Genomic DNA, 19,433 nt, shown 5'->3' with positions numbered 1-19,433 from the left:
AATCACAAAAGAAATTGAGAAGTTTAGAGCTTAAAATGCTTACATCAAAAAGATCTAAGACAGCTACCAAATCTTCTACTTTAAAAAGCTAAGAAAAAAAGAACAAATTAAAATAAAGCAAGCAGAAGGAAAGAAATAACTTGAGAGTAAAGATGAAAGTTGAAATGAACAATGTGTGTGTGCATTCAGTCATGTCTGACTCTTTGTAACCCCATGAACTGTAGCCTGCCAAGCTCCTCTGTCCATGGAATTTTCCTGGCCATGATTGCAATTCCCTCCTCCAGACAATCTTCCCTCCCAGGGATTGAACCCATGTCTCCTGCATCTCCTGCACTGGTACGTGTATTCTTTACTACTGAGGCACTAAAACCAAAACTTATCCTTTGAAGAGACCAGAAAAACCAACAAATCTCTACCCAGATTAATCAAGAAAAAGACAACTGGCACTATCAAGGTGAAAAAAGAAATTATTACAAGTCCTTTAGACAGTAAAGGAATTAAGAAAATATTATGAAAATTTTTGTTCAATTAAAAAATGAACTCCTAGGCATATACCCTGAGGAAATCAAAACTGAAAAAGACACATGTACCCCAATGTTCATTGCAGCACTATTTACAATAGCTAAAACACGGAAGCAATCTTGTCCATCAACCGACGAATGGATAAAGAAGCTGTGGTACATACATACAATGGAATACTATTCAGCTATGAAAAAGAACACATCTGAATCTGTTCTAATGATGTGGATGAAACTAGAGCCTATGACACAGAGTAAAAGTCAGAAAGAGAAATATAAATATCATGTACTGACACATATATATGGAATCTAAAGTGATAACACTGATGAATTTATTTTCAGGGCAGCAATGGAGAAACGAACATAGAGAGCAAACCTGAGGACATGGTGGGAGGAGAGGAGGGAGAAGGGGAGCTGTATGGAGAGAGTAACACAGAAATTTACAATGCCATGTATGTAAAATAGACAGCCACTGGGAATTTGTTGTATGACTCAGGGAACTCAAACAGGGGCTCTGTGAAAGGCTGAAGGGTGGCCTGGGGAGGGAGATGGGAAGGAAGTCCAGGAGGAAGGGTACATGGGTGTACCTATGGCTGATTCCTGTTGATGTACAACAGAAAACCACAAAATTCTGTAAAGCAATTATCCTTCAATTAAAAAAAATTTTTTTAATGAAATGGGCAAATTCCTTGAAAAATATAATTTGTCAAAACTGAATCAAGAAAAAAACTTAAATCTGATTAGCTTTTTATGTTTTAAAAGTTAAATTTGGAAGTAAAAACTTTCCCACAAAGGAAACTCAACCCTAGATTAAGTTATTGATAAAGTCCACTAAACATATATTCTTATGATAGAAATAAGACCAATTTTCTATAAACTTTCAGAAAATAGAGAAGGAACTATTTTTTATGAGGCCAATATACCTAAAACAAGACTGCAAGAAAACAATATGCCTCATAAACATATACATAAACATTCTTTTTAAAAAATCAGTAAACTGAATCCAAGAACATATAAAAAGGACAATGGATCATTACCAAATACAATTTATCCCAGGAATGCAGGATTGGCTTAACATTTGAAAATCAATCAAATGTTCACTTTAAGTTCACTTTAAGAAAAGGAAGAAAAATTATATGATCATCTAATGGATGCAGAAAAAATATCAATGAAGTCATACATCCATTCACAACTTTAAAAGAAATCTCAGCAAACTACAAAGAAAACATCTTCCACTTAGTAAATAAAGATAACCTATGAAAAATTTATAGCTAAAACAATTATTAATGGTGAAAAACGGAATACAGTCCCCTAAAGATCAGGAAAAAAGCAAAAATATCAACTCTTACCACTCTTATTCAACACTGTTCTGGAAGCCTAGTCAATACAGTAAGGAAGAAAAAAGTAAAAAACATATAAACTGGAAAGGAAGATTTAAAATGTATGGACAATAGGGACCCTGAAAAAAAACAGAAGGAATCTTACTAGAACAGGTACATATAACAAGATCACAGGATACATGGTCAACATAAAAAGAATCAACTGCATTCCTATATACTAGCCACGAACAATTAGACACTGAAGTTTTTTTAAACACCATATACAATTACATCTTAAACATGGAATACTTAAGGATAAACTTAACCAAATAAATATGTCCAGAAACTCTATGATAAAAACTATGCCAGGAGATGTTAAAGAAAAGCTAAATAAACAACAATACATCATGTTCATGGACTGGAAGCCTCTACTTTTTAGTTGCTGGTTTTTATCAAGTCAATATATACAATCAGTGCAATCCCAACTAAAACCCAGATAGTTCATTTTATAGAAACTGAAAGGCTGATTCTGCATTTTACATGAAAATGCAAACTAGAACAGTCACAGTAATCTGCCAAAGAATAACAAAATTGAAGGACCTACACTACCTGATCTCAGGATTTTCTATAGAAAATATACCAATCAAGAGTAATACTGATGCAAAGATAGAAACTAGATTAAACAAAATGAAAACAGAAGAGAAACAGCTTAACGTCTATGAAAATGTACCCAGAAGAAATTTAAAAACTTTTTTAATAACATTCACAGTGACTTTATTCATAAAGGTTGAAAACGAGAGATAATAAATAACGATAAAGAGGGAAATAAAATTTTAGGATAATACAACAGAATATTAATCAATAATGAAAAGAATGAACTAGTGACTGATAACACTAAATCAACATGGAAAACTGCAAAACTATGCTGAGCAAAAGAAGCTGGAGTTACACATGGTTCCATTCACACAGAGTTCTCACATTAGTAGCTCAACTGTGTCTGACTCTTCGCGACCCCATGTACAGTAGCTAGCCCACCAGGCTCCTCTGTCCATGGGATTCTCCAGGAAAGAATACTAGAGTGGGCATCCATTCCCTTCTCCAAGGGATCTTTTCAACCCAGGGATTGAACCCAGGTCTCCCACACTGCAGGCAGATTCTTTACCATCTGAGGGACCAGAGAAGCCCAAAGTTCTCAAGGGACAACACTAATCTATGATTGGCGGTGGGGGGTGGGGGGTGTGGAGAAACAGAACAATTGTTGTGGAGTGGACTGACCAAGAAGAAAACAAACTTTCTAGGATGATGAAAATATTCTATATCTTGATGCATTATGGGTTACATACAAGTTTACGCAGCTGTCAAAATTCTGAATTCTAACTTAGGATTCACATTTCACTTCAAACTTTTTCTCAATTAAAAAAGACTTCTTTCACTCAAAAAATATATGACTGCCTACCACAGCCCAGTTACTGAGAACACAAAGTTAAAATACAAGTTTCAGAAAAGAGACCTCATGGTTTTGCAAGCAAAGAAATGAAAAATTAGTTATTATAATGAAAAATTACACAAAGGAAAGTTTTGAGAAGTGAAAAACAGTAGACTGCCAAACAAAGAATATTACAGGTATATCCAACATGTACAGAAGTAAGAGAAAAAATCATATTGGACCTGGACAACTAATGTAATTTCAATGTACTGAAACTACGAAGTGGGCAGTAGGGCTTGCCGGGGCTGGATAAGATAAGAAGAGACCTGATTCAAAGGCTCTTTTAGCTCAAACAAAAGAGTGTATTTCAGCTTTTTAGCAAAAAGAAACCTCTGAGAAATTTCTGGGAGGAAAATGATAAGTATAAATTTCATTTTTAAAAGATCATTACAGAAATCATCTGAAAAACAGACAGGTAAGGCTCAGGTTACAATCAGTCCAAGAAGAAAGCTATAACCATCAACAGACTACTTTATTCTTTTCAATCTCATATGGAGCATTTGCCAAGGCAAACAACATTTAGGGCCATAAAACACACAACTTCTTAAAAGAATAAACAATCATACAATATACACTTTCAGACCATTTAAAACTATAGATCAGTAACAAAAAAATAGCTGAAAAATCCCCAAAACTTGGAGATTAAATAACACACTTCCAAATAACACATGAATCAAAGAACATATCTCAGAAAAAAAAGATAAAATGAACCAAATGAAAATAAAAATACAACTTGTCAAAATTCATGGAACACTGTGAACGCCGTGCTTAGAGAGAAATTTGTATCATTGAATGCTATGTGTTGAGTGTTGTTTAGTCGCAAAGTCATGTCCAACTCTGCAACCCTATGGACTGTAGCCCACCAGGCTCTTCTGTCCGTGGTAGTCTCCAGACAAGAATACTGGAGTGGGTGGCCATGCCCTCCGCCAGGGAATCTTCCCAACACAGGGACTGAGCTCGTGCCTCCTGCATTGGCATGTGGGTTCTCTACTAGTGCCACCTGAGAAGCCCAAAAACCATGAGTGGCAAATTAAATCCAAAATAATATAAGAAAAGATATCATAAAAATTAGAGGAGAGATCAATGAAATTGAAAACTGGAAAACAACAGAAAAAAATCAATAGCTAATTCTCTATAAAATTAGTAAGCTTTTACTAGGGGGAGGTAAAAAAGGAGAACTGGTGTTAAGTGGGTACAGAAATTCAGCTTTGCAAGACAAAACAGTTCTAGAGATCTACTGCACAACAAGAGTACAATGGACTGTACACTGACACTGGATGTAATACTATGTGCTTAAAAATTGTTAAGACAAAGAGCAGCCTCTGCTCACTGCAACTAGAGAAAGCCCACACACAGCAAGGAAGACCCAGCACAACCAAATATAAATAAATAAGCAAATGGTGACATACTTAAAAAAAAAAAAAGGCAGCAAGCCTCTTGTCAGGCTAAGACAAAAAGAAGACATAAATTATTGATATCAGAAATTAAGGTGGGAACATCATTACAGACCTCATGGACACTAAAAGGATAATAAAAGAATACTATGAACAACTCTATGCCCACAAATTTGATAACCTAGATGAATTGAACAAATTCCCTGGCAGACACAATCTGTCAAAACTCACATAAGAAGAAACATATAATCTGAATCTATAACTATTAAAGGAACTGAATCACTAACCTTCCAAAAAGGAAAGTACCAGGCCCTACAGATTCACTGGTGAATTCCATCAACCACTCAAGGAAGAAACTGTACCAACTCTCTACAATCTCTTCCGGAAGACCAAAGCAGAGTGAATATTCCTAACTCATTCTATGAAACCAGGGTTACTCTAACATCAAAACAAAGGCACTGCAAGAAAAGAAAACTAGACCAATCTATCTCAGGAATATAGATGCAACAATCCTCAACAGGTACTAGTAAATTGAATTTTAAAAATGTATAAAAATAATTATACACAACAAAGTGGGATTTCCTCCAGGTATGCAAGGCTGATTCAACATTAAAAAATTAATGTAATTCATCACCATCAACAGGTGGAAAAAGGAAAAGGCTACTACAATGGACTAGGTAAAAGTTGGTGAGCACACGTATTAGAACACAACCGTTAAGTAGTTATCCACTCATTCACATCATGTGCTAACACCTGGGCCATAATGAAAAATAAGACAAAATTCATGCTCTCAAAGAGCCTACTATCTATTAGAGACAGACTGAACAAGTCCCTACTGCAGGGAGTAAACCTAGACTGGACAGAAGTGGCAGGCTGATGATGATGAAGCACTAATCAGTTTAAAAAGCAGAGAGGGGTTATGATTAAGGGGAATAATACAAGCAGGATACATGAAGGTCCTAAAGCAAAAGAAAAAGCACAGTATATTAGAAGTACTGAAAGGATCCAGGTTTAATATCACATAAAGAATAGAAGATTTTATGACAGTTGTAGTTCTGCTGATCATCAGGTAAAAATAAAAGACACAAGAAGGCAAAAAAAACCACCCAGCTTCTCAGGCTCCCTGCCTGCATCAGCACCACGTTCAGGAAGGCCCTGCTCCGCTGCCTGGTCTGCCTGGCTGTAGACTTATCCCACACTACTCCCAGAACTCACCACGGACCTGCAGTCAGCCAGCCACTGAACTACTAGACTTGATCAGTGACCAAAATACAGAAACAATCACTGACTTGTACTTAAAGAACACACAGACTTTTGCATTGCTTACTGATGTGGAATTAAATACCCTCGGTACTGAGAAAGAAGTCACTGAGGCCAAAGCTGATTACAATTCACTTCACAGAGATAATTTTTAGAGTGAAGATTATAAAGAGGTCATTGCAGGTTGTTCCAAAGAGCCTGTGACTGAAGCACAAAATGAGCCCTGAACCTTCAGGGGAAGCAACAAGTCCAGCTCACTGTTTTGGTTTGTTATTGTTGTTCTTTTTTTTTTTTCTCCAGAAAATGTAGCAATTCTCCATCAGCTGTGACCATTACTCTGCTAAGTACAACTTCCTAAAAAGATTGTAAGTCTTTGAACAAGCCTACCATTCCATTATAGAAGCCTGAATAACTACAAAGACTGTGAGACACAGCATGTATCCACTTGGAGATAAGCAGAAACTGTACACAGAAGAAGGGCATCTCATATCTTAAGCATGTCCCCCTTAATGTAGGCTCAATAAATGCTTATTTGAATTGAAAAAAAATGTATGGCTATCTACAAAAGAGTATCTTAGGTGATGACCTGTGACATCAAGGTTAAACAGGAAAGACTGAAAGGGTGAAATACTTTTTAAAGATAATGAAAAAATAAAAGAAGGCAGGAATTGCCAACAGTTACAAAATTTGAAGGAAAAATTCTCAAGTATATGCTCTTTTTCTAGCTATGCTCCAGATTCAATCCTTATACTTTTTTTTTCTTCCAATTCTTCTATTCTTTAAGGAGAAATCTGAAAATTAAAACAAACTATCTTTTAAAATTAAGCACTTAAAATTTAATACACAGTAATCCTGACAAATAAACGTTATCCAAAATAATATGTTTCTAAAATGAATATAATACAAAAACCTAATGCCTTTTCAATCATGATTTTTATCAATATTTGTTACATCTATTTTAGAACACACATATGAACTATTTATATTCAGATTTTAAACATTTTTTGAGATTTCTTCAATGACTGTATCACTTAACAGAAAATTAATTATGTTTCTAACTAAGTTTAATATCTTATAAACGAATTACTTACAGGGACATTAAGTGCATACTGTAGTCCTTGAGGAAGTCTTTCATGTGTTTCCATCTGCTCTTCATCATTTTTCACTGTCTCCTCATGAACCATGAGTTCATCATGTGATATCATATCCTGTTGTCTCATTTCACTTTCTTGTAACACTTCATCTGCACCAAGGATCTCCTGGTGAGGCATACTCCGATCTTGAAGCACCGATTCCTGCAGTTCCCCAGACACGGTAGACTGGCCAGACACTCCACCCATTACAACCATTGCCCTGGAAGACTGCATTTCGTCTATGCCGCCACATTTAAGAAATAATCCTTCCAGTTTGTCGTCAATGTTCATGCTTAAGTATAACTGCCTAGAAAGACCAAGTTTGGCAACAAAGCATAATAAATTAGTTTTATATGTCTACTTGAATTTTTTTAATTTCAAATTATCCATACTTCAATAAAAGTTTTCCATACTTCAATATGGAAAGGTATCCATACTTCAATAAAAGTTTTATTCACTTAATTCAATATTGCCTCCAATTTAAAAATTACCAATAAATTTCCAAAAGCTAGTAGAATAAAACACAAATTTTTATTTCTGACATTAAGGCACTAATCTATTTCATTATGAAAAATGAGCATGAAATAAAGCAAACTGGGAGAAAGTATTTGTAACACCAGATGGCTCCATATCCTTTAATATATTAAAACATCTTAAAATTAAAATAAGAAATAACATTAAGAAATAAACAGAGAATACTATCAGGTAAATCATAAAGAAAAATTAGAAACAGTCACTAAATATATAAAATAGCAGTCACAGCAGTATCAAAGAAATGAACATTAAAACCGTATTTTATCCATCCAGTTGATAACAACTCTTAAAAAATAAATCCAAGGTTGAGCTCACAGGGAAAAAAATCTACTGACAGTGGGAGTACTTTAGTTCAACTATTTCCAAAGATAATTTGGTACACTGTATCAAAACCCATAAAAATGCACATATTCTTTGAATGGGTGATAATACATTTAGGAAACTACCCTGATGAAATCAGGAAAGCATAGAAAGATATGCATGAAAAACCTCTATGGCAGTACTTTAATACTGAAAAACTGGAATTACACTAAGTATTCAACAAATAGAAACAGTTAAATTATATTCATACATGCATTTTAAAACTAAAGTAATGGTTGCCCCACTCAATTTACTAAAAATTATTGAATTGTACTATTAGAATGGGCAAATTTTATTCTATATAAATTATATCTCAAAGTTTTTCTTAAAAATAGAATCAGAAAAATGGCTCCCCTTGTATGAGGAGACTGCTGATAGGAGGTAGGAAAAGTGGGGTATCTGGGAGCAGACAACATTTTTTCTTGAGTTGAACGCTGGCTATACAGGTGTGCCCACTTTGTAAAATCTTAAGATGTGTATCTGTGATATGCACGCATTTCTGTCAGTTATTATACTTCAATAAAAAGTTAAGTCTGTTGGAATTAAAAAAAAATACAGTCAAAAAATATTGAAAATATTTTAAAATTTTGGGAAACAGCCCAATATAATAAGGGAAATGTGTATGTAACTATGTGTCTGAATGTACACAGCTTTACTGAAAATGCTAACATTAATATTACCACTGGGTAGTGAAATTACTAGTTTTTTTCATACTTATATTTCTCTCTAATTTGAACTTTTTATAATGTAATTTTATTTCTTTTAAATGCTTTAAATTTGTTAAAATGTAAAAAGTATTTTCATTACTAATATATTCTTAAATAGTTGCCCATGATTAAATTTAAGAGGTCATAAGAAATCAGACACTACTAAATAATTACATTATCTTTTTTCCCCATTATTATAGGAAAAATAGGCAATATTAAGCCTGCTCCTCTAACTTTGGTTACTATAAATTCATACTCCATTGTGTTAGGAACTAACACAATGCTCAAGGAACTAGCAAAACAATAATCTTGAAATCCAAAGAAATTTTACCTCAGACTGTCATGGCACTGGTATGGTTTGTTTTTCACCAGGTTGTATAAAATAAACACACACACACACCCAACATGAAAGGACTACAATTAGTAAATGTATTAAGTATAAATCAATGAGGTAGTAATGATTACTACTTTAAGCACAGCTTTCAAATGTTAAATTTAAATACACTACTGAAATCTAAAATAATCTTTCATTTACTAACATCATCTAGGAAGAAAACTTTATTTAAATGTATAGCTCAAAAAATGGGGTTTTCCAGGTGGCTCAGTGGTAAAGAATCTGTTTGCCAAGCAGGAGACTCGGGTTCAGTCCCTGGGTCAAGAACATCCTCTGGAGAAGGAAACAGCAGCCCACTCCAAAATTCTTGCCTGGGAAATCCTATGAACAGAGGAGCCAGGTGGGCTACAGTCCATGGGGTCAAAAGAGTCAGACATGACTTAGCAACTCAACAAAAACACAACAGCTTAAAAACAGTAAACATAAACAGTAACGTAAACAAAAGAAAAATGTAATTCATACTTGCTGTGTCTTCCCTGGTATCAGGTAGTATCAAAAATCCAGAAGACATACTGGACAAAGGAACAAGAATTTAATTTCCCTTTCTGAAGTATTTTAGTAGTCTAAATGACAAATATTTAAAATACATCACCAAATAACTATCCTCTTCAAATATTATATTTTTCACATTTCTTAGAGAATAAACTATCCTACAACTAACAAACTTAAGTCTCCTAGGGTTAAAATTTGCTTACTTCTTTGGAAATCCTTACCAAATCAATTATATACTTCTATTTACTGTTTTCCTAAAGGACTCAAAAGGGACCAATATATGCACAAAGCCACCCTTTACTGCTGTGACATCTGCTATTGCCACATACATCATTATTTAAAAAAAAAAAAAAAAACACCCTTGGGAGCTTTTAAAGAATATGGGAGACGTAAAAAGAAGTAATTACTAAAAGCAGACATTAATAAAAGATATTAAACAAACTAACCTAGGACAGACTTTTTTTTTTTTTTTTTTTAAGATTACCAAAAGTTAAAGCCGACTTACTAACCCACTGCAAGGTCTACATTTCCCTAAGGCAGTGGTCCTCATCTCCAATGTTTTTTATAATGTACTTCATCAATTTTTTAAAATTTAGCATATCCTAATATCTGGTGGTGGTGGTTTAGTTGTTAAGTCGTGTCTGACTCTTGCAACCCCATGGACTAGCCCACCAGGTTCCTCTGTCCATGGAATTCTCCAGGCAAGAATACTGGAGTGGCTTGCCATTTCCTTCCATTTCCATCCCATTTACAAGGGATGTTCCCAACCCAGGAATCAAACCCCGGTCTCCCGCATTGCAGGCAGATTCTTTACCACCTGAGCTATGAGGAAAGCACTATCCTAATATATGCATAATGCTTATAATTACACTCCTATAACAGTGTGTTAACATTTAATAAACTTAGTAAAACAAACTTTATGTTTTTTATAATTTTTTAATATGTTTTCTAATTTTTATAATTTAATTTTAAAAAACTAATCTTAACCCTAACATCACGCTGGAACAGTAAGTATTGAGGAAGTCAAAATACTTTGGAGGTAGAGAATATTTGGGGGAAGAAAGGTAAGTATGCAAAAAAAGAAAGTGCCAGAATGAGACATCTGAAACAGGAAGATACCACAACTCAATAAGAAAGTAAAAAATGGAGTGGGAAGTGGAAACACTGTAAATAAAGGGCAAACCTAACTTCTATGAAAATTTTCTTGAAAACAGTCCATGTAGACAGAAAAAGGAATCGATCTTCCTTTTTCACATTTGGTTTCTTATTCCTCTAACCCCAAATTAACCTATAATATTTCAAGTTACTGGCTAGCCTAGAAACTGTTTCTGAGACAATTTCCCTGAAATACCAGAAAATATTAAGATATCAACAGAGACTTCAAAATCAAGGAACACTGCTCTCACAGTTTTAAAGTTAGCTTTGAAAATATCTACCAAAATGAAAACTGTTGACCACTGTGACACAGCAATCTCATTGCTAGGAGTATATATAATCCTATATATGTGTTTAGTCATAAAAATTAACCAAAGATTTATGTACAAGGATGTGACCTTTTAATGGAAAAAGATTGGAAACGGCCTAAGCATCCTCTAATGGAAAACTTGTTTAACTATGATTCAGCCGCACAATGGAATACACGTTAGCCAGTAAAATGAATGCGGCAGCCATATGTGCTGGGTAAAAAGTTCTCCAAGATACATGGGGGGAAGAAATCAAGGAGAAGATATACAGACAAATAAGTGAGCCATACTTGTATCACATATCTCAACCAGAAATATGGGGCAGAGAAAGCTGGACAGGAAATAAACAAGGCTCTCAAACAAAGTTAATTTCACTAAGCCTATGGTAAAAGGGAAAAGGACAAAGTTACCCTAATAAAAATGATCAGGAAAAGTATGTTTTTTACTGTCCTTGAAGCTCTCACCAATCTTAAATTTCTCCCTTACACCTCCTATATGACCTCAGTCAAAGTTCCCATGTGCTTCACTTCACTGCACATTCAAAAACCCAAACCTTGCAAAAGACTCTATGCATGCTTAAAAGTTAACACAAGCCCTAATTTCAGTATTTTCAGGAAGATTCAGTCAAATATAAAGAAATGAAACTGATGTTATCAATCCACACTAAGATGTGAGTATTTAAGTGTCTCTTTCTGTTAAATCTTCAAAAAGCCAACTGTTTTTTGACCCACATGTCAATATAATTAATGGAATATTACACAGCAGAGAGAAAGAAAGAATGCTTAAGTCACATCTCTTACATGAAAGGCTGCTCTGGAAGAAAAAAAGAAATTACTAATCTACATTCCCAGGAGCCTCTGTCAAACAGGGGGAAAGAATGACTAGATGGAGTAATAAGCTCTAAGCCACCCAGAGATCCTTATAATGATCCATTATTTTGTATGTGAAGGAAGTTCGGGTAGCTGACAAAGAATATAAAATCGCAGAGCTATTAAGATCTAAGAGAGGATGGACAATGACGTTCTAGAAATAACTCAGCTAAAGGTGAAATGGCACTCCTTCTGGAGTTACCCAGAACACTAAAAATCAGAACTTAGGAAGACAGAAGGAAGGAAGGGGCCCACCTCGGGCCAATTTCTCCCTCCAACAGATTACTTCAAACTCTGCATTCTTTTCCTCCTTCCAGTTTAATCCTTCCATCTCCATCCCTCTGCCAGAGAAGCTAGAAGGTATACAGAATATCAGGGATACTGAGAGGATCACAATTCAGCTTTCTGCTCCATTCAATACCCTCTCTCCCACACACACCCTCACTATCCTTCAGTACTGAAAAATGTTTGGTTCAGTTGTATAAAATTAACCCAAATTACAGTCAATTAAGTAATCCTAGTCATGTAAGCCTAACAGCAGTGCAGTACTTAAAAAGAGAATATAAATTATAAGCCATCACTTTCTCCAATCTTCCAGAAGAGAGAGTTGACCCTTCTTGTCACCTTCTAATTTAATGCTTCTTTCTAATCAACTGTGTGCAAGCAATTAGAAACTAAGCTTTGTATTAATAGATTTGTATAAGTTGAAATAGAGTAAATAAGCTTTGAGTTAGGGCTTTTAATAAGGAGTCAAACACATGGGCTTTAATATAAGCATTTGAGACAAGTATTTTCTCAGTCTGGGCTTGTTTTCAGAGGACAAAGTTAACAGAAGCATAATATAATGAACAAGTTGGGCCTTTTTACTCATTTTTAATCAACTATACAAGGCACTTAAAATGCTTACTGAGCTTTTTATGGGAATTCTATGCAATGAATGAAGAAAATGTCTCTCCAAATTTATTAATAGGTTTGAGGCTATATTACAAAATTCAAAGATTAGCATAACCTGGAGAAGAAAAAAAACTAACATGTGCTGAGGATCTACTGCAAGTAAGACAGTATGCTAGGCACACTAGTGTGTTACTTCACTTAATGTTTACAGTAACACTCAAGACAGTCACAGTAATATGCCCATTTAACAGATGCAGAAACTGGAGTTCACCCAAAGTTGCACAGCTAGGAGGTAAACTGGGATCTGAAGATAAACTTACTTGGTTTAATGCACATTTTACCATACCATAACACCTCCTGTCTTGAAAAGGTCCTGGACACTAACAGCTCGCTGAACTCATTCTCTTCTCACCGACCCACTGACGCCACCCTGTCACCACTGCTTGGCTTGATAAAGCAATCCAACTCCCCATAGCTGGCTACTCCCATCTCATGGCTACCATGGGAGAATTGTGTGACACAGAATCCCTTTTCTCCTTGATCAGGGATGGACACTTTCCACAACTCCCATTTCCCACTTCTGCCTCAGTCCGTTTCTCCTTCATTCTTTTTTCATGGATCTATACACCCTCTTAATCCTTCCACTTTTTTTTCAAACCTTTACCAAGTTATTTGAGGAAAATCTCTCCTTCTCTCTTTCCTTTACTTTCCCATTTTCACTCGGAAATTTTAAAAACAATCCTAAATATGGCTGATAAATGTAGACGCTATGCCAAAGATACATCTATATCAAGAAAAAAAGGGCTATAAGTTTTAAACTCAAAACAGATTTGAAGACTTGTACAATAATCTTCTCAAATTCTTGAAAGCATCTAATTTCTCCTTCAGAATACAGGTGAATATTCATCTGCCATTTTATCACCTTTAATTAAATCTGTACTCAACCATGAAAGAAATATTTCTCACTTAAGATATTGCTTTTCTGTTTCTTTCACTGAGTTTGGCTATAATATTATTTTCTAATAACATTTACTGAATAATATAAAACATTAAATGAGTCAAAACAGATTATAGTGGGCAAACCTAAACATCTTTCTTTTCTTTAAAAAAAAAAAAGGAGTAATTTCCAACTCAAAGTATTCTCCCAAATTAAAAATACCCTGCTTTGTACCAGAACCCAATCCCTCGTAGGCAAAACAGAAATGCTTAAAGGAATCTGAAACAGATTTTTAAAACAAAGCTAGATTTCACAAATTACTTCTGATTCAAAGAATTTTTCAACAAACTCATCTGAAGGATGCCAGTTACATTAATTTGGATAGCAATATTTCTAACCTATGTAGGATTCAGTAAGAAATTATGCCTTATAAACATCAGCATTACAAATATCAATCAACCTTAAGATCAAATTGGTACTACAAAGCAACAAAGAAACCCTTGATAAAAACGGATTTAACAATCTGCCATTTGTCACTCCTAAATTTTCTATTCTTTCTCATCCTTCAAACTGTTGATCTAGGCAAAAACTGCTTCATCTCTAATTTAAAAACAAGATCTACCTCTTATCTAGGGATATTTTACCTCCAGAAACCCCTTCAGATATACCTTTGTATAACTATCATCCTGTATCTACAAAGCTTATCTTATAAACTATGCCCTGATTTTTACATTGATACTATTTGAAACATCCTAATAGGAGGATCATTTATAATAATCACAACTAAACAAAATGGCCTTTCTTATTAGTGCCAGTGACAATAAAAGATGTTTACTAAAAGAATTTACAGAGTAAGATAAATCACCTTACACAACATAACAACTAAATAAAAACCTATGATCATTTCCCAACCACAGAAAATTAATTTATAAATATTTAAGCCAAAATTAACAGGCATCTCCATGTATCTGATGCCCTGCTCAAATAAAGCAAAATCTAAGCATATTCTCCATTCCAAATACTTGTCGCCAGTCTTCTAATACAACATAACAATAAGAAATTAGTGCTATTTGGAAATACCAAACATAAAACTTATGTCAACTGTGGGTTGAGAAACAGCTACCTTTAAAAGGGAAAGGGTAAAAACAAACCAAACAAAACAGAACCCTACACTCTGCTAAATCTAATTGTTTCATTCAATATCTCACTTTATGCCAATACCAAAAACTCAAACATTAATATTAAAAAGAATTAATCTTGAGGAAACTAAATTTTCAAGCCTTGTACACTAAAAGGAATGTAAAAAATACTTCCTCAACTTCCCTGTACACAAGTTTACCTAGTCCAAACACTGAACACCTAGGTGATTTTTAACATGTACTACATAATAACAAAGACTCATTCCAGAGCAGAGAAGTGTTAATTATTTAAATCCACATTTTTTTAAACACTGGACAAATGTTCCCACTTATCAGTACAAACCCTATTTGTGAAGTACAATAAAACTAAAAATGTATTCATCACCTTCAATGCCAAAAACACCTACAATGTCTTACAACCGTTTACTAAAAGCTAGATCAATAGGTCTGATATAAATACAAGTATACTAATTTATCAAAACTGTTATCTTAAGTTTCAAAAAAAGGTAACACGGTTAATACATGTTGATGTTGACATAAAATACGATGGAAAACTGACAACTAATTTCCAACCTTTTAATAAATTCTCTTATAGAAGCATACAATATTTGATACTTGTTTCAAAATAAAATATTTAAACAGTAAGAATCACAAAATGTAATCACAATGTAATAACTTTTCATCTAAAAAAACAAGTATATAATGTCTCTGGCAATAAGTTGTTCTAATGAGATCTGAACATTTAGAATAACAGATTTTTTACAGTTAGAAGGAACCAGTTACACATCATTTAGCTTTATGTGTAGCTAAAAGATCATCTCACCCGAGGCTCTCATCCTTGCCTTAAGAGTCTGAAAACATTAAATAAATCACATCATCTAATGGCAGTGAAACAAAATGAGGAATTATTTCAAGTCAATTTTAACTTTTAAGACCTTATTCCATCTTATGATATCAAAATTAGCAGTATTTAATCAAAGAACTATGAGGACTATTCACAAAACTAAAACTGCCTCAAAACTCAAGAACAATTTCCACAGTATTATCACTGGCCAAGAGTTAATACGTCTTAGATGATAAAAATTATATTTTAATTTTAGAGCAACTAGATAAATAGAAGTAAATCTGACAAATCTTAACATAAGAGACAACTATGACTCCTAGATGCTGTTTTCTCCTTCTAGCCCAAAAATAAAACATTAAGTGAGACACATATGACCTAGATAAGACTCGTTTTCCAGTCTTCCTTGCAGCTGGCTGTGGTCATGTGACAGTTACAGCCAATGGGATATGATTAGTAATGATTAAACATAACTCTTTAAGGGAAAAGGAATGTTCTTCCCTTTTCCTTCTTTCTATTGGCAGGCATGATGGTACCCTCTTGGACCACAAGATAGAAGGCACACATTAAGGACACCAAAGCAAGACAAAGACATGATGATTCTGGAGCTTCCACACAATACTGAATTTGTTTATATGGACTTTTCAAATAAATATAAATATATTTCTACCATTTTAAGTACCTGGTTAGAGTTGACAAGTCTAAATTTTAACCAATGTACTTAATACAAATTATTATTAAATTATCTACATGATTGCTTCCTTATATTGGCATAAACAAACATACAATATGAAAGAATGTACAGTAACTGGTACGTTTTTTCACATCTAAAAAGCTGTATGCCAAACACCATTATATTTGATTCACAGGTCTAATTTTCCAACATATGAAAATAGTTTTCCTGGAAATTCTGGAAAACTTAATGTGGGTGTGTATGTGTTGATGACAGGTGGGTGAAAAATGCGAAATAGCCTGCTGAGAAAAAGGGTTAAAGAAGGAAACACCTTCCCACTTAAATTTCATCTAAGATTACATAATAAGCTACACATATCTTCCTGTGTTAAAACCAAAAACTATATCTTTATTCATCAATTTTCTCTTAGTACTGTTTTCTCAAAAAAAAAATTAAATCCCAAGTTTCTTCCAGATATAAACACAACATAAAGAAACTATTACACAAACTCATCATAAAAATCCAGCAGCCAAAAAAAAAAAAAGTTTTATATTAGAAAATTTTACTTATTCATGATTATGAAAAGTTAAGTACTGAAGTTACCTGAGACTAATGTAAAAATGAAGACTTCAAGGAAGCAAATGCTGTAGAGTTGAAAAAGAAATCATGGTTGAGTTTCTACCTTTCATAGACTTGAGAAACCCTCAGTACCACCTCAATTGCTTATGCCATCCAACTCCTACAAAAAAAAAACAACAACAAACAAAAACATTACTTACGGAGAGAAAAAATACTGTACAAATACAACATGGACAAACTCACATGCATAATGAAGTGATCACTCTTTGTAAATAGTAAACTATGTCTGAATAAACAGTGCAATGACTTGTTTTTAAATCTGAAACTGGGAAAATGTAACAGTGATGAGGACTAACTGTGAAATAATCATGGCCTTGTAAAGAATAATTTGCCTAGATCCGGGATGAACAACTTCAGAGACATGGGGTATTGAAGAAAATTCAGAAAGTTACATACCTAAACATTTACAAAAGAGAAAATAAATGATTAAAAAAAATCACTTCATAACACTATATCTGCTTTGTGAAGGCTATGAAGTAAAGAGAGAAGCAAATAAAATCTTAGGCCTTACAAACAACAAATAGAACTAGTCCTACACAGAGTGCATATGTATTTACAATAGAAAAAAATTAAGAGTTGTAAAATCATGAAATACCTACAGAAATACAATCAGCAAGGTCATCTGAGAAGAAAAGCTGACAGAAGATGAGAATAATCATAGGAAGATTGCATACCATATCCCTCAAAAATAAAAATGAAGATCATAAGCTATACACAAGAAGAAAACTTCCTATCAGTGAATATTTCTCAGCATAGACTAAATACACTAAAGAGTTTATGGAGTTTCCTACCATAGAGGTCTTTAAAAACATTACATCCTATCTGATAAAGAATAGTTTGTATTTACTCCTCCACAGGAAGCTCTGAGACCAGATAGTGTATGATACATCCTATGATTTTAGATCAGTTTTTATAGTGGTGCAAAGGCAAGAAGAAGAGTCTTTCTCACCTAAAACATACCAATAATAAGTCCATCTTTGTACTTCAGAAAAAGGGAAAGTGTTAGCTGCTCGGTCATGTCTGACTGCGACCCCATGGACTCTAGCCCGCTAGGCTCCTTTGTCCATGGAATTCTCCAGGCAAGAATACTGGAGTGGGTTGCCATTTCCTCCTCCAGGGATCTTCTCAACCGAGGGACCAAACCCAGGTTTCCTGAACTATAGGCAGATTTTTTACCATCTGAGCCATCAGGGAAGCATACTTAAGAAAGTATAACACTAATTCACTTTTTAAAATATTTCAACACTGTATCCCTATTTTTTTTTAAGTTTAAATTCTGATGGAGCTATTTACCTTTCAGTACCCTTTCATTTCAGAATTTTCCTGGATATTCACTCATGCATGTCTATTTTAGTAGATAAACTTTTATTCAAAATAAAAAAATTTCAGTAGGATTGTTATTAGATATTAATAATACCAACATGACAACAGTAACAATAACCTGGGCAGGGAGGGACGGGGGAGTCACAATCTGAAATTACTCCAATATGTTATCTAAAATCCCCAGTTTTCAACAACAGATTATAAGATGAGGAAGGAAGAAAGGAGAGGAGGAAGGGAGAGAGAAAGGAAGGAGAGGAGGGAAGAAAAATGCGACCTACATTAATAAAAAATAGGAACTGCTACAAACGGTTTCTGAGTATCCCCAGATGTTGGTTTAAGCAAAGATTTGAAAATATCCATTATAAACGTGTTAAAACCCAACAGACCCTATCTTTAGTGTTTAATTATGAAAACAACCAACAAATAAAAAAATTTTCAGTGAGGGTACAGCATTTATGTAAAAGAACCACATGGAAAGTCTGAAGCCGAAAAGTACAATAACTAAAACAAAAACTTCACTACACGATTCAAGACGGCAGAAGAAAATCTATGACCTTAAAAATACATCAGTAGAAAATATCCAATCTGAAGGACAGTGAAGAAAAAAAGGTTGATGAAAACTGAACAGAGCCTCAGCAACCAACTTACCAACATGTCTGAAGTTCCAAAGGAGAGGAGAGTAAGGGCAGGAAATAAGGTTTTTTTTTAATAAAACATCAACCAAAAACTTCCCAAATTAGATTTTTCAGTAGAAATCACATCTATAGGTCTTAGAAGTTCAATGAATCTCATGAATTACAAAGACACACACCTAGACACATCATAGTCAAAATTATTAAGAACAAACACAAGGAGAAAAACCATGCAAGCATAAAGAGAAAAATTACTCAGCATAGCAGAGAATCATCAACACGATTAACAGCTTTTTTTTTTTTTTGCCTTTAACAATAATATTGTATTATAAAAGCACTTTACAACTCCATCCCATCTTTGAGTACAAGTTACTGGAGATGTGGGCTAATGATTATCCGAAAGCATTTCTCTAGTCAGACCCATCA

At 34.1% G+C, this 19,433-nt stretch overlaps 1 protein-coding gene across 7 annotated transcripts in view; it reads right to left on the bottom strand.

Annotated features, from left to right (window-relative positions):
- The window catches only part of ZNF148 (zinc finger protein 148), a 142,218-nt gene that overhangs the window by 81,738 nt on the left and 41,047 nt on the right, over positions 1-19,433 (bottom strand). For 5 of the 7 annotated variants that reach the window (XM_043875408.1, XM_043875410.1, XM_043875406.1 and 2 more), the window contains 2 exons: positions 17,017-17,152; positions 7,069-7,417 (listed from right to left, as the gene is read on the bottom strand). In XM_043875408.1, coding sequence (XP_043731343.1) covers positions 7,069-7,401 — 333 coding nt within the window. In that variant the 5' untranslated portion in view covers positions 7,402-7,417; positions 17,017-17,152. Of the gene's footprint in view, positions 1-7,068; positions 7,418-9,567; positions 9,618-17,016; positions 17,153-19,433 lie in introns of all 7 variants that reach the window. The other 2 variants (XM_043875411.1, XM_043875412.1) reach the window with 2 other exon arrangements.

This window comes from Cervus elaphus, chromosome 19 (assembly GCF_910594005.1).
Source record: "Cervus elaphus chromosome 19, mCerEla1.1, whole genome shotgun sequence".
NCBI lineage: Eukaryota > Metazoa > Chordata > Mammalia > Artiodactyla > Cervidae > Cervus > Cervus elaphus.
Note: the sequence above shows the minus strand (reverse complement) of the source record. Positions and strands in the feature narration are given on the sequence as shown.